General features: G+C 39.2%; 1 protein-coding gene and 1 non-coding gene across 3 annotated transcripts in view; one reads left to right on the top strand and one right to left on the bottom strand.

Moving 5' to 3' along the window:
- Window positions 1-16,913, bottom strand: part of SLC12A1 (solute carrier family 12 member 1) — a 95,727-nt gene that overhangs the window by 32,982 nt on the left and 45,832 nt on the right. For both annotated transcript variants that reach the window (XM_004386293.1, XM_004386294.1), the window contains exons 18-19: window positions 6,354-6,494; window positions 3,483-3,589 (exon numbers count right to left, since the gene is read on the bottom strand). In XM_004386293.1, the coding sequence (XP_004386350.1) occupies window positions 3,483-3,589; window positions 6,354-6,494 (248 nt within the window). The remainder of the gene's footprint in view (window positions 1-3,482; window positions 3,590-6,353; window positions 6,495-16,913) is intronic.
- Window positions 16,552-16,622, top strand: TRNAG-UCC (transfer RNA glycine (anticodon UCC)). Its single transcript has one exon. It is a non-coding gene; the product is annotated as a tRNA-Gly (tRNA).

The following is a 16,913-nucleotide window of genomic DNA, read 5'->3' as shown; positions in this document are numbered from 1 at the left end:
GACAACTGGTCTACCAAAAAACATTTGGATTCTGCGTTAAGCAAAATAATGGCTCCCCAAAGATACCCATGTCCTATTTACCAAAGCTTGTGACTATGTTAAGTTACAGGGTAAAAGGGACTTTGCAGTTGTGATTAAGTAATTATGTGATAAGGACTTTGAGATAGGAAGATTATTTCGGATTATCTAGTGGGACCCAATGTAATCACAAGGTCCTTAAACGTGAAGTTGGGAGGCGAAAGATGAGGTCAGAGTGATGTGATGTCAGAAGGACTCAACGCATCATTGTTGGCTTTGAAAACTGAGGAAGGGGGCCATGGGCCAAGGAATGCAGGCAGCCTCTACCAAAAACCAAACCTGTTGCTGTATAGTCGATTGACTCCGACTCCTGGTGACCCCATGTGCTTCAAGGTAGAACTGTGCTTCATAGTGTTTTCAATGACTATAATCTTACAGAAGATTAAGATTTCTGTAAGATTATTTCCTGTAAATCCTTTCTTCCACGGGTGGATTCAAACCACCAACCTTTAGGTTAGTAATGGAGTACAGAATGTCTACGACACCCAGAGAGAGTGCTAGGCAGCCTCTAAACTACCCCTCCCCTCCAAAAAAACAAAAAAACAAACCCATTGCCGTCAAATTAACGCTGATTCATAGTGACCTTATAGGACAGAGTAGAACTGCCCCATAAGGTTTCCAAGGCTGTATTCTCCATGGAAGCAGACTGCCGTATCTTTCTTCCGCAGAGTACCTGGTGGGTTTGAACTGCCAACCTTCCGGTTAGCAGCTGAGTGCTCAACCACTGTGCCACCAGGGCTCCAGGCAGCCTCTTGAAGGTGAAGAAAATGAGGAAAGGAATTCTCCCCTAGAGCCTTCAGAAGGAAGTGCAGACTGACCCATACCTTGATTTTACCCTACTGAGAACCTTGTCAGACTTCTAACCTAATAAATTTGTATTGCTTTAAAGAACTCAGTTTGAGGTAATTTGTTATGGCAGCCACAGAAAACTAAGATGGATTCCAGTGAAAACTAAGCCACACTTTCTTATTTAAGGGGCACTGAATTTCTGTTTCAGGTGATGAAGATTTTTTGGAAATAGTGGTGATGGTTGCACAACATGGTGAATGTAAATAATATCACTTAATTGTACACTTAAAATGGTTAAAATGGCAAAAAAAAATTTATTGTATATATTTTACCTCAATTAAAAAACAGTAGGAGAAAAAAAGTTAAACCATAGTTAAAAACATTACAGACCTTTAAAACCATTTATTCAAAGAAAAATGGTAAAATACTATACTATTGTAATAACATCCCACATTAGCGATAATACTGTGTTTTACTTTCAGTCATAAAGAATGAAAACACTGGAAAGGGAAATATAATGTGTATGTATGAGTGTCTTGCTTCTCTATTAACCCCGTGTCTAAGTTAGTAAAGTCATTTAACTTTAACAAGCCAGCGAAGTTTTAGAGTAGTACAACCTTAACAATGAACTTTATTACCAAGAAAACCAGTCTTTATTCTGTTATAAAAGCCAGAGATCTCTTCAGTTCAGTATGACTGGGTTTGATTATTTTGGTCCCTTTGACTTTCTAGTATGTTTGGGATGGTGGGGAGGCTGGAAGACTATCCAAGGAAATTTTGTATCAAATAATGGGTGGTTTGATTGAAGAGTAATACTTTGATTTTTCCTATTTGCTTATTTTTTTCTTCCTCTACCTTTTTTTTTTTTTTTTTGGAAGACTGCTTAAAGGAAGTTTTATTCACAATTACCCAAATCCATTACCATGTGATTATAATCATCTGTAGTAGGTGATAGTTTACCAGAAGTTTTCTTAGTTACTGATACTAGACCACAAATACCACAAGTGGGTGGCTTCCTCTACCTTTTTTGTTCCTAGAGGTGAGAATGAAATTTTACCAAAGAATCTAGATAATAGAAGGCAGGTCTAATCCGTTTCTAAGGCTGTCTCTTCAGCAACTGACGTGACTCTAAGTGTATCCAAATGATGTGGGCTGAGCCTAGCAAGATTCTGACCTTAACTTAGCACACTTCGAGCACCAACGGGAGCCAGAGGGCAGCATGTGGCGTCCAGGCCTTCCACGTTTGGGAAACACAACTCAGGAGAAAGCACTCCATACCTAGGTTCCCCACATTAGGAATACTGTTAGGTAAATTTATGTTTGGTCAGGAATGTGTGTAATTTCAGAAGACAAAAACTCTTTTCTTACGGTTCTGTACAGTAGAACTAACGTTAGAATGCTTTTGTTGATGATGTTGCATAAATCGCCCCCAAATAATGATAAATGTGATGCTCATTCTAGCAGAGGGCAGAGGAAATAGAGTGGCACAAGAAGCACTAAGTATCTGCTTGTTTTGAAAGGGGAGCATTTCTTCCCTGTGACGCGCTTGTAAGTGCAGCTGTCCATCCTGCTTAGGCATGCTCTGTGCCCTGCGGTTTAGAATCTGGGCAAAGCCAGCTCCAGACACAGGAAACCTTCCACGTGCAGACGTGGCCATTGGGTAGAGTTAACATGGCCCCTCTTGAGAGGAGTTTGGTTACTTATTTTCAAGTGTGGAAAAAAGGCCCGATTATTTGTATGGATCACTGAGGACACCCTGTTTCTCTCTGTATGTGTAGAGTTTATATTCTCTGATTCAAAAGAAGGAACTGGGCCCCTAATACTTTGGGTATGTATGTACTGTGGGGGCAGCATAGCATTAAGGTGGTAAGTTTGAGCTTTGAATTCTGATGGTCATGGGTTGGAATCCCAGCTCCACCACTTCCTAACTCTGTGATTTTTCAGCAAATTACTTAAATTTTAATGTCTGCTTCTCCACTTGTAAAGTGGGAACAAGAATAGTACTTACCTCAAAGGCTTCTTGTGAGAATTAAATGGAACAATTCATGTTAAGGATGTTAGCTCAGTGCCTGCTAGTCCTTTAAGGATTATTATTATTACTGGGTCTTATCCAAGAGTCTTCAAATATTTAGGTATTAGATGTCACGTACCATTTTAAAACTCACATTGTGTGCATAAACCATTCTGCTACACAGCAAAGGCATCTGGCACGTGGGGTTCCCATATCACAGAGGGAGCTAGGAGGTCCTGGGATAGTGACACTTTATCCAAGGCCCAGAAGAAGACAATGACTGAGGTGGGTACACCAGTCAACCGAAGACTCCAGGTGGTTTTAAAAGAAAATTCTCCTCTTACCTAACCGTCCTTGCTTTTAGTCTTATAAACAGGCTTCACTGTTTTATTTACTTTTTCCTTTGACCTTGATATTTCCTCCACCCCGCTTCCTCTAACACTCTGATTCCAGCAAGTTCCATTATTGGCAGTGTTCTATTCACTTTGGTAAAGAATTCAGAGTAACAGAGGCACGCGCCCTTCTCAGGCAATTTAATCTGGCACAACAGGTCAGTTATGTACTGGCCTGAGAGTGGTTTGTAAACAAGAAAGCAACCACTTACTGTATGATTCCCACGTAGTTCTCGATCTCTGTCAGGGGAGATTTCCTCCAGTTTTTTTTATAGCCAATCACCAGAGTGTTTGGTTTCATTCTTCCCAAGCCTGAGGCCTAAACAGAGGACATAAAAACATGGGCAATCCTTACCATACCCAGAAAACACCGTCACAAATGAAAAAGAGCACTGAAGTAAGTAATGTTCTGAAGATTAGATTACATTTTCTTGCATGTCCTTCATGCCTGTACCCAAGCATAAAATAGGAAGATTAGTTCTAAATCATCTCAGCCATAAATGGATTTTAGATGACAGAAAGGAAGCTTTTCTAAATTAGTAGGCATTTGCATTTCTTCTGACACACTCATTAGAATGGTTCAATAATTTAAAATCAAGTGAAGGTTGGCTTAGCTGTTGTAACTTAGTGGTTCAAAGCTCATTTTCACCTGTTATATCCATAATGTCATTAGCAATAAAATCCATGTTTAGAAAATTCTTATATACAAGGACCACTGAAATCTCTACTTGTATTATTTATTGGAGACTAACTGGGTTATGCTTCCAGGACTTAATCCTCTTGCATGACAGTATCATTAACAGCCATCTTCCATATCAGAAGTTTTGTTCCTTTCATTAGATGATAGGCTATAACTTCCGCTTAATTAAATTTAATTCAGCAATGTTATTGAGCACCTATTAATTGCATAATGTTAGGTGCTCTGGGAGAGGAGTGAAATGTGTACGTTGGTCTTAAGGAATTTAGAGTAAGGTTAGGAAGATAAGCTATAACCGTAATACAAGTACAAATGCAACAGGAACTCATATGGAAGCACAAAGGGAGAAAACTTGAATTCCAGCTGAGCACTTATAGACCACTGCCTGGGAGATGTGGCATTTGTGTTGGGTCCTGGAGGTGGTCAGATTTTGACACGCAAAGATACGGAGAAGAGTTGGGGTGAAGGAAGGGCACTCTGGGTGATGGAAACAAATGAACAGAATTGGACATTTTAGAGAGGACAGTAGTATGTGGCAAGAGATAGGACTGCCAGATGGTTCGGGAAATAAACTTTGCCTCACCACATTTGGTGTATTGCTCCTAGAAATGTACAGGTAGCAGAACAGCTCCATAGAGCTGCATTTGGCCCTCAGCGGAGGTATAGCAATGTAGATGTCATCTTTTCCATGATCACAGTTTGGGGATGTGGCTATTTGTACCATAGCTTCTCAGATGCAAAGAAAGCTTTATCCAAAATAGTATAATTGGCAGTTTTTTCCTTTAATATCACTCTGTTCTGTCTTTTTATCAAGACCTTTCTGTACTCATCATTTTTATTTGAAGAAATTCACGTCGACAAGCTTTATGCATGATCAAATCTTTCATAATGTCTTCTTGATTAATACAAGAATTCTTTCCATACCTATGCCTTTTCACTCCCTACTTCTGTACTATGTCTGTCTTCTGATGCCTAGCTGAAAATTTAATTATTTTACAAATCTTCTGTGATAATTTTACATTAAATGTGTAACTTTTCCAATATTTGAGCTACAGAAAAGAAATATAACACACTTACAAAAAAAAAAAAATTAGTTGCTGTCAAGTCGGTGTCAATTCATGGCAAACTCATGTGTGCAGAATAGAATTGTTCCATAGACTTTTCAAAGCTGTGACCTTTCGGAAGCAGATCACCAAGCCTTTCTTCCAAGGCAGCTCTGGGTGGGTTCAAACTACCAACCTTTGGGTTAGTGGTCAACTGCTTAACTGTTTGTGCCTCCCAGGGCCTCACTACCTTCCCAACATATTTAACCAAAGAGCTGCTGAAAAGAAATGTAACTCACCACTAACAGAAAATCAGCACCTTGCAAGACATCCATTTCTACAGTGCAGCAAATTAGTAACAGATGTAAAGAGTCTCATTGGGGGTAATAGGTCTTTCAGAAATGGCTTTTCTGCATGTGCACCTACTTTGCAGATATTCTTTAGGGATATTAGACATAAGAATGCATCAAATACTATTAATCTCCCAAATACTATGGTTTAATCATTATTTTTCTTTCCTGCCTGCATAAGCATCAGAGTTACCTGGATGCAGTCCTGAATTCTGACAGGTCTGAATATGGCAACTCTGAAAGCCGAAAACTCATTGCACGATTTGGTAAACTTGAAATCGGGGCTTTTCAACCATATCAAAGCCAAAATGATTAGAAAGCCAAGCCCTATAATTTCTGAGGGTCTCTTGGATTGTTTTAAGGATTCTCTGGCTCTCTAAATCTAGATCAGAACTAGAGAAGAGGTAAGGAAGGGGAGGAGAAAGGAAAGAATAAGGGGAAAAAGTGGGAGGGAGAACTGTGGGCTTTCGTGTTGAGCCACAGAGTTTATTACATTTTATTCAACAGTCTGGAAATAATTTAGGCGGATAGTGAGATTTTACGCCCAGATCATCATGCATTTATTTAGTTGAGTCTAGCAGCTGCCCTCACACCATTTGCAAAAGAAAAAAAGGAAAAGAATGCCTGACTTGAGCATTGCTACATGCAGCATGAGATGCAAAAATAGTTTGAAGCTTTAATAGGATCCTGAATGTCACCAACCATCAGAACAAATTTGCGTTTCAATAAATATGGGGACAGAATGTATACTGGTGGCGAAAGGCAACCTCATTTTCCATTTGCAGTGTATTATTCCTAGTTCATCCTAACAGAACCTCTCTGCTTTTGTCTTGGGTTTGCCTATCCCCAGGACCTTGAAATGAACTCCTTAACCATCTGCACTGATCTCCGATGGAGGCTGCCTGACTGGATCCATTCACTTCCAGAGCTTCATTAACATGGAGTGCTAATTGTCGTTTGCCTTTGTGCTCATTCCCTCAATGTCAGCCGTACCTGAAGGAGACTTCGGACACCATCTCGGAAACAGTCTGCCGCCACTGCAGCATAAAAGGCCTTGATTTTGTTCTTTATAAGCCAGGCCTGCTTTTTCTCCATGCCACTGTTCATCTCCTTAACACACAGCTTGCGCGGGCCCTGTATGACACGATGAAATATTGGTTAGAAGCCCTGCTATCATTCATCACCCTGCTGTTGTTTTCTAAGGACAAAAATAGCTGGCAATGCCCCACTGAGTTAAGAAATAAGAAAGAAGGACACCTTACTAAACAGGCTTCATGAAGCTCCAACCTTTTGGAGAGGACCTAGGCTGCTCACATTATTCACTTTCTACCCCAAATGTCCGGAGCTGTTAACACCTACTTAATGAATTGCCTCATTCTGAATGAAAAGAAACACTGAGAGCATCATGGCACATGAGGAAAATACTGAAAATGTGACTGAAGAGGCTCAGGATGAATCATAATCAACTGTTGACTCAATGGCGGAGCCACTTTTAGGAACACCAAGATAATCTCAGCTAGAGCCCAATTTCAAGAAACGGACAGAGCCTTCTGCAGCCAGACACAGGGAGCTGCAAATTGCCATGAACTACTACATCTTGACAATTCTATTAGGCTGATTCATCCCTTTTTTGTGTGGCAAGACTACCCTTGCACCACTTTTCCTGCATACTGTAAAGTTGACACATTTGCAATAAATGAATTAGCATTTCCCTCTCACTCACTGTATTTGGTGAGATAAGAAGAACAGAGGAGATTAAGAGAGAAGGGGGTAGGGTTGTGGTAGTAGATGAGGCATTTTATAATTTCAAGATTTGAGTTCTGGACATTTATTTTCAACTAAAAATTCTGTTCTTGTTTATCATTCCTTAAAGGTCCAAGCTAGCTCTTTTCTTCTCTTGTTTCAACTCAATCCATGAAGTTTTTTGTTTTTTAATCTGCTACGTGTCTGACAGGGTACGAAGCTGCTATTCTCCTGGGAAATTCATTTGATTCATAGAGAGATTTGGTATTTTATTAAGATGGCTAAGATTTCATCTGAGTTATCTGCAACCTTGATAAAATGCAGATTCTGATTCAGTAGGTCTGGTGCAGCATTTGCATTTCTAACATGCTTCCAGTGTGACACGGATGCTGCCAGTCCTTGGGTCACCCTTGGATTTGCAGCCTTAGAGGGTCTTGAATTGGAGGTAAGGGGTACTGGGCTGTATGAAAAAGAGCCCATGCTATGTAGCCAGGGAGAATTGGTTTCCAATCTAAGCTTGGCTACTTGTTGAGTAATTGATTATCTCTCAGCTTTGATATCTTATTCTGAAAATAGAGATAAAATATGCTGCAAGATTGTTTTAAGTAGTAATGGACAAAGTGCCTAGTACAATGTCTGGAATACAGTAGGTGATCATCCAAAGTTGATTTTTATTATCTTAAAGGAGTGCTCACACCCTTGTTGAATCCACAGAGAGACTTCTACCACCGGGCTTGCTCTCTGACGGAGCTGAAAGAGCACGGCACTGGGAATCAGAATGTTGGGTCTAGACCTTGCTCTGACGCTGACTAGATGGTCCTCTCAGGTTCTACATTTATAAAAGTAAGGAAGTGGCCTAAATTGGCACTGTTTGGAACGACAGCCCTTGGGCACATGTGGCTATAGAGCACTTGAAACATGGCTGGGCCACATTTCAGAGCCTTAGTATGAAAAAAAAGTAAACTATCTCATTAGTATTTTATATTCATTACATATTGAAATGACAATATTTTGGATGTATTGGGTTAAATAAAATATATGATTAAAATTAATTTTACATGTTGCTTTTCGTTTGTACAGTGTGGCTACTAGAAAATCTACAATTACATATATGGCACCCATTATATTTCTGTTGTACGGCACTGGTCTGGATAACCTCTGGGGTCCTGTCTATTTTAATATTTTATTTAAATTGGATTTGATTCTTTGTATATATATTTTTTCCCGTGTATATTTTCTATAACCTGCCAACTTTTTGAAACAGTTTGAATGACTTACATTAAAGTAAGGTTAGAGAAACTTCAATGAAGGTGAGTGAGGTAGGGATACAGGGAGGGTAATTATTAAACTGAAGACCTAGTATGTGACTATGGATCAAATTCAGCTCAGGTTTCCAGACAGTCAATGCATATTAAGCCACTAGTCCCTCCTTTGGCCTTTCTGGCCTCCATCAACTGCAAAAGAAAGAAGGAATATTTTATTTAGGGATGCTCAGTGGTGACTATAGCCATGAGACAGAATAGCCAACAGCCAGGGAAGATGTTGGACCATCAGTATATTGAGTTGTTCCACAATGACTGCAAACCTTTGGTGAAACTGGCATTTATTTAAATAAATACAATCTAACATATGTCTATTAGTATTATAAAAATCCAGATTAAACATTTGTTGTGACAGACAGATTTACTTTAATGCCGAAATTTGCCATATTGAGAAGTCATAAAAATATTTCGCAGAATCTCTCTTTGCTAAAAGTGATTATGATACCCTTGTAGCGCACATATTAATGTGAGGCAAGACTGCAATACAAATGTACTAAGGAAAAGCAAGCTAACAACGAGGGAAGACACACTGGAATATAATTATCCAACATTTGAATACGTCATAGTCACAAAAATGGATTTTACTACCTGATTAAAATATCATAGCAATTAGCTTCACTTAAGATCCAAAATATGAGTACATAAATTAATTCAGGATTTGAATAGACAATGAAGCTTTACAAATCTTGTGCATGTTATAACTTTGACATTGATTGAGAAAAGGGCAAAGAATTTATAATTATTTAGTCTGGAGTAGAAGCTGAATGAGAGGTGGCTTCACATAAATGAATATTAGGACCAAGAAAGTTGACAAAGGAGCTCCAACACCTTTAGGATCAACTAGAGGAATCTGGGTCAATCACAGTGTTCTTCCCAACTCTGAGAGTCTTATTTCGCTGTCTTTGCTGTCATTTGCCACTCTGGTTAGAACTGAGGGAAAGAGAATTTTTTCCTTTCTGATTTGGTCCATATTTCACCTCACCATGCTTCCTAGCACCCATTCATAGGTCATTTCATTTGTTCTGTGTTTGGCCATGACACTATTTTATAAGTGTCATGACAGAGGCTCACTAGCAAAAAGAGAATTGATGCATCTAAAAAGAAGGCATTTTCCTTTTGGTGGATGTAGAAGTTGCATTAAGAGAGTGTTGAAGATAGAAGAAAAACGAGAATTTTAATTTTCCCAGAGTAGTCTGTGCTTGACTAGTCTGCCATTATGGCAATTGAGTTAGGAGTTTATTGTCTTCTCTGAGTTTTCTTGAGAACTTTGTTGAATTTAATGAGAGATTTATCTTTTATGAAGATATTTTATAAATTTCATAAATTTCCAGAAAGAAGAGAAAGGGAAACAGTAAGGATAAAATTTTGTTAAAAGGGGATCTACATGAGGAAGATGGTCAAAAGTGATTTTTTTTCCTCCTTTACAATAGAGGAGAGGATAATCGAGGATTAAAGAAAAATTGAAGAGTAGGAAATACATTCCTAAAAATAGATCCGCATCTTGGTATGTATATGTGAAAAGACTAGAAAGATACCCAGACAACTCAAGACAATACTTCCTCTGGGAGAAAAAGAGCCGTGGGGCAGGGATGGGCTTATAAAAGGGACAGTAGCTTGGATCTGTAATGGTTTATTTCATTAAAAACAAGTGGAAGTGGTTAAAATGATCAATTTTTTATTATATGTATTTTACCAAAATAATTTTTTTTAAATGAATGGAAATATCTATGACAAAAATGTTAATAGTTGTTAATTAGAAGAAGTAAAATATAGGCGTCATTTTATTCTATATAATGCCAAACCATATAAAACTGCTGGTATTCAACAGTTTTGATCTATAAAAATGTAAATTTCATATGATTTGACCTAACTTGTTTCTTAATTTTTCAAGATAAAAAATAGAAGCAATCTTAAAAAAAAAAGTTTAGATTTCAACCACCAGCACAACACATTGTCCTTTAAAAAAGATGCCACTGTAGACTTGGAAATCTTTTACAATTTTAAGACGAAGAAAATTTACGAAAAATGTAAGTGGTACAATTTTTGACAATAATGGATTTACCTGTTTTGCATTCTAAATTCCAGACTAATTGGATCGGCTTGCCGTCTTGAAAAGCATATCTGTTTTTAATTTGTTTTAATAAATAAATAAATATATAACCTGCCCTTCAATGCAAAATTGAGAAGTATATGAGTAACTGCTGAAATACGATGCCTTCTCACATGGGAAAGATAAGTGTGAGCTGATACCATGAGATTTTAGAGATGGATGTATGTACTCAGAAAATGAAATTCAAACTAAGTTATCTACAATGATTTGTTTTATGGTCTTTCTATCTACTATGAATGACATAAATGAGGAAACTGACAAAAAAAAGTAGTGGCTTATTCTGATGCAAGAAATGGCAGCTGTGGCCACATGCCGCATCAGCATTGAAATGCCAATGACCTCTGGATCTTGCTCCTTCCTGGTAGTAACAGCACTTCAAGACAGCTCTTCAAATAACCGAAGCCACCACAAGGACAGAACACAGAGCCTGGTGTCCCATGATTAGTCAGGTGGGAGTGTGTACCTGACTGTTTCATCATGATCAAACAGTTGGATACCTAAAAAAATCCAAGATCCAGTGTCTGCACCTGATTTTTTTAAGAGGATGCTTTAGGTATTTGTTGAAGTTAATGTATTTTTGGAATGAAAATGATGACTATGGCATACTATTAATAATGCTAATGCTAATACCAATATCAACAATAACAACTAAAATTAATTGAGCATTTACTATGTAACAGACATTGAGCTGAGCACTGGAAAGTTTATCTTATACTATCTTCACAACGGCCTTGTGACAGAGGGGATATTTTTATTCCCATTTTATAACTGAGCAAATTGAGGCATAGGGAGACTAAATTATATGCCTAAGGGACTCACCCACCACACGTCTGTGAGTTTGTCATACTGTGGTGGCTTGCATGTTGCTGTGATGCTGGAAGCTCTGCCACTGGTATTTCAAATACCAGCAGGGTCACCCATGGAAAACTGGTTTCAGCAGAGCTTCCAGACTAAGACAGACTAGGAAGAAGGACCTGGCAGTCTACTTCTGAAAAAATTAGCCAATGAAAACCTTATAAATAGCAGCAAAACATTGTCTGATATAGTGCCAGAAGATGAGCCCCTCAGGTTGGAAGGCACTCAAGACAGAACTGAGGAAGAGCAGCCTCCTCAGTGTAGAGTCAACCTTAATGACATATATAAAGCAAAGCTTTCCGGACCTTCATCTGCTGATGTGGCATGACTCAAAATGAGAAGAACAGCTGCAAACATCCATTACTAATCAGAATGTGGAATGCACAAAGCATGAATCCAGGAAAATTGGAAGTCGTTAAAAATGAAATGGAACACGTAAAGATCGATATCCTAGGCGTTAGTGAGCTGAAATGGACTGGTATTGGCCATTGTGAATCAGACGATGATATGGTCTACTATGCCAGGAATGAAAAATTAAAGAGGAATGCTGTTGCATTCATCATCTGAAGGAACATTTCAAGATCTACCCTGAAGTATAATGCTGTCTGTGATAATATCCATATGGCTACGAGGAAGACCAAATTTATGCACCAACCAATAATGCCAAAGATGAGGAAACTGAAGATTTTTACCAACTTCTGTAGTCTGAAATTGATCAAACATGCAACCAAGATGCATTGATAATTAGTGGTGATTGGAATGTGAAAGGTGAAAACAAAGAAAGATCAGCAGTTGGAAAATAAGGCCTTGGAGATAGAAAGAACTCTGGAGATAGCATGACAGAATTTTTTAAGGCCAATGACTTATTCATTGTGAATACCTTTTTTCAACAACATAAACAGTGACCATCCACATGGACCTCATCTGATGGAAAACACAGGAATCAAATAGACTACATCTGTGGAAAGAGACGATGAAGAAGCTCAATATCATCAGTCAGAATAAGACCAGGGGCCAACTGCAGAACAGACCATCAATTGTTCCTATGCAAGTTCAAGTTGAAGCTGAAGAAAATTAAAACAAGTCCACAGGAGCCAAAGTACAACCTTGAGAATATCCCACCTGAATTTCGAGACAATCTCAAGAACAGATTTGACGCATTGAATACTAATGACTGGAGACTAGATGAGTTGTATGACATGAAGGACAGTATACATGAAGAAAGCAAAAGTTCATTAAAAAAGACAGGAAAGAAAGAAAAGATCAAAATGGATGTCAGAAGAGACTCTGAAACTTGCTCTTGAATGTAGAGTAGCAAAAGCAAATGGAAGAAATGATGAAGTAAAAGAACTGAACAGCAGATTTCAAAGGGCTGTTCGAGAAGACAGAGTAAAGTATTGTAATGAAATGTGGAAAGACCTGGAGTTCGAAATCAAAAGTGAAGAACACGCTTGGCATTTCTCAAGCTGAGAGAACTGAAGAAAAAATTCAAGCCTGGAGTTGCAATTTTGAAAGATTCTATGGGCAAAATATTGATTGATGCAGGAAGCACCTAAAGTAGATGGAAGGAATACACAGAGTTACTGTACCAAAAAGAATGAGTCGACATTCAATTATTTCAGGAGGTAGCATATGATCAAGAACCAATGGTATTGAAGGAAGAAATCCAAGCTGCACTGAAGGCATTGGTGAAACAGAAGGCTCCAGGAATTGATGAAATACCAACTGAGATGTTTCAGCGCTGGAGGTGCCCACTCAACTACGCCAAAGAATTTGGAAGACAGCTACCTGGCCAACCAACTGGACGAGATCCATATTTGTGCTCATTCCAAAGAAAGGTGATCCAACAGAATATGGAAATTATTGAACAATATCATTAATATTACTTGCAAGTAAAATTTTGCTGAAGACAATTCAAAAGAGGTTGCAGCAGTACATCGACAGGGAACTGCCAGAAATTCAAGCTGGATTCAGAAGAGGACGTGGAAAGAGAGATATCATTGCTGATGTCAGATGTATCTTGGCTGAAAGCAGAGAAACCAGAGAGATGTTTACCTGTGTTTTATTGACTATGCGAAGGCATTTGACTGTGTGGATTGTAACAAATTATGGATAACATTGCAAATAATGGGAATTCCAGAACACTTAATTGTGCTTCACACAGAATCTGTACATAGACCAACAGGCAGTCGTTCAAACAGAACAAGGGGATAGTGCACATTTTAAAATCAGGACTGTTGTGTATCAGGGTTATATCATTTCACCATACTTATTCAATCTGTATGCTGAGCAAATAACTTGAGAAGGTGGACTATATGTAGAAGAACAAGGCATCAGGATGGGAGGAAGACTCATCTACAACCTTCCTTATGAAGATGACACGACCGTGAAGAGGACTTGAAGCACTTACTGATGAAGATCAAAGACTACAGCCTTCAGTATGGATTACACCTCAACATAAAGAAAACAAAAATCCTCAAAGCTGGACTAATAAGCAACATCATGATAAATGGAGAAAAGATTGAAGTTGTCAAGGATTTCATTTTACTAGGATCCACAATCAACACCCATGGAAGCATCAGTCAAGAAATCAAATGACACATTGCATTGGGCAAATCTGCTGCAAAAGACCTCTTTAAACCATTGAAAAGCAAAGATGTCACTTTGAGAACTAAGGTGGTCCTGACCCAAGCCATGAAATTTTCAATCACCTTGAGTGCATGTGAATGCCGGACAATGAATAAGGCAGACTGAAGAAGAATTGATGCCTTTGAATTGTGATGTTGTCAAAGAATATTGAATATACCATGGACTGTTTGAAGAAGGAACAAGTCTGTCTTGGAAGAAGTACAGCAGAATGCTCCTTAGAAGCAAGGATGGTGAGACTAAGTCTCACTTACTTTGGACATGTTATCAGGAGGGATCAGTCCCTGGAGAAGTACATTATGCTTGGTAAGGTAGAGGGGTCAGCAAAATAGAGGAAGACCCTTGAGGAGATGGACTGACACAGTGGCTGCTCAATGGGCTCAAACATAGCAACAGTTGTGAGGATGCTGCAGGACTGGGCACTGTTTTGTACTGTTGTACATAGGATTGCTATGAGTCGGAACTGACTCAATGACACCTAACAACAACAGCTAATCGGTGACAAAACAGTGTTTCAGCTAGAAAGTAGACAAGAATTATCTTAGGGGAAGGGAGGGACAGCATACACTATAGGGGAAGTTAGAACAACTGGACTAAACCAAAGCTAAGTTTCCTGAATACAACCAAACAGAGGGACAGAGTAGCAGGTGCGGGGATCTGGGGACCACGGTTTCAGGGAACATCTAGGTCAATTGGCATAACAAAGTTTATTAAGAAAATGTTCTGCATCTGACTTTGGTGAATGACATCTGGGGTCTTAAAAGCTAGTGAGTGGCCATCTAAGATGCATCAATTGGTCCCAACCCACCTGGAGAATGAAGAACACCATGGACACAAGGAAAGTATTAGCCCAAGAGTCAGAAAGGGCCACATAAACCAAAGACTTCATCAGCCTGAGACCAGAGGTACTAGATGGTGCCCAGCTACCACAATGATGGCCCTGACAGGGAACACAATAGAGAGTCCCCGACAGAGCAGGAGAAAAGTGGGGTGCAGAACTCAAATTCTAGTAAAAAGACCATACTCAATGGTTTGATTGAGACTGGAGGGACCCCGGAAGACATGGCCCCAGACTCTCTGTTAGCCCAAAACTAAAACCATTCCTGAGGCCAACTCTTCAGACAAAGATTAGACTGGGTTATGGGACATAAAACAATGCTCGTGAGGAGTATGCTTCTTAGCTCAAGTAGATACATGAGACTAAATGGGCAAGATGAGAAGGCAGACAGGGTCAGGAGCTGTTTGAATGGACATGGGAAATCCGGGATGGAAAGGAGGAGTGTGCTGTCACAACATAGGGAGAGCACCTAGGGTCACAAAACAATGTATATATAAATTTTTGTATGAGAGACTAACTTGAATTGTAAACTTTCACTTAAAGCGCAAAACAAAAACACAAAACAGTATTTCAGAATTTAACTGTTTGTCTCAAAAGCACCAGCTTCCTAGAGTTAAAAGCTAAATTGATATTCTCTTAACATCATCATTACTACTTAACATTTTTGCACAGGATTGGCCTAACCATCAACCAGTGTTCTTTTAGAAACAATTTTCTAATGGTATGTTGACTCCCCCGCATCCTGTTCCATCTGTTTCTTTGCAAAGATGATTGATGTCTGAGCCTGGAGCCTAAAAACACTGACAGCATCTGTAGCCACAGTAGCTCACAGAAAATAACTAACTGGAAAGTCATTAACGGATGCAGGAACTCTTTTCTGCCCCCAAGAGAATGCTGGCATCTAGGAGCAAGACTCTTGGGCCCTACTCAGAGAGATCAGCAAGGTAATGCATAATGTGGTCCAATGTATATGTCAAATCATCGGGGCCATTGGAGGAACAGACTTAGGTGCCTACTTCAAATGAAATGATATTCCAGAACCTATCCTTTTATTATAGTTAAAGTAGCAAAGGGTTCATTAAAATTGGCATCTGTAGCCTCTGTAGAAAGACTTTTTCTCCCTTGCCAATGTATGACTGTTATGCCCCGAGTTCATTTCTCCTGTCCTAAAGATTTTTTATTGCCCGCTAAACTAAGTTTTCTCTAAATTGCTGGAGAAGAAAAACACCCCAAACTGCTTATTCCATCCAAATTGTCTCCTATATTGGCCTATATTGTATTGGCCAAAATGAAATCCAGGGCACCAAAGTTGATAATATGGGAGCAAGTTGCTTGATAAGATTTTTTAAAAATCCTCTGGAGTCACAGTTGGTCATTACTTAGCCTGTCAATTTTATGTAGTCAGTGGGATTTCCTCTACCCCTTATTGGATGATTACATTTTGTTATATTGTTTGTGTTACTCTAATATTAGCACTGAGAAGAAAGAAAATATGACCAACTGGCTTCACACAGAATTTGGAGCACTGCCAAGTGTAAAAGGATGTGTAAGTGCTGGTCATGATGACATATGGCAAATTAACCCCCTGCATCATGGCACAGTTGACTGCCCCAAGGTCAACAACTTCCTCACAGTCCTATTCCTTGGCAAGTATTGGAAGAGTTCAGCTAGTGGTGGGTATTGGTGGTTCAGTGGTAGAATTCTTGCCTTCCACGCAAGAGACCTGGGTTCGATTCCCGGCCAACGCTCATGCTTGGTTTGTCAGAGGAGGCTTACGTGTTGCTATGATGCTGAATTGGTTTCAAAAGAGCTTCCAGACTAAGACAGAGTACGAAAAAGGCCTGGCAATCTACTTCAAAAAATCAGCAAATGAAAGCCCTACAAATCACAACCATCCAATCCATAACCAATCATAGGGATGGCACAGGACTGGGCAGCAATTTGTACAGTTATGCCTGGGGTTGCCATGAGTTGGGAGCGACTGGAGCTAACAACAATCTGATTCTAACACTTCCCAAGGTCATGGGTCTGCCAAGGCT

This window comes from Trichechus manatus, unplaced genomic scaffold, assembly GCF_000243295.1.
Source record: "Trichechus manatus latirostris isolate Lorelei unplaced genomic scaffold, TriManLat1.0 scaffold00161, whole genome shotgun sequence".
Lineage (NCBI taxonomy): Eukaryota > Metazoa > Chordata > Mammalia > Sirenia > Trichechidae > Trichechus > Trichechus manatus.
Note: the sequence above shows the minus strand (reverse complement) of the source record. Positions and strands in the feature narration are given on the sequence as shown.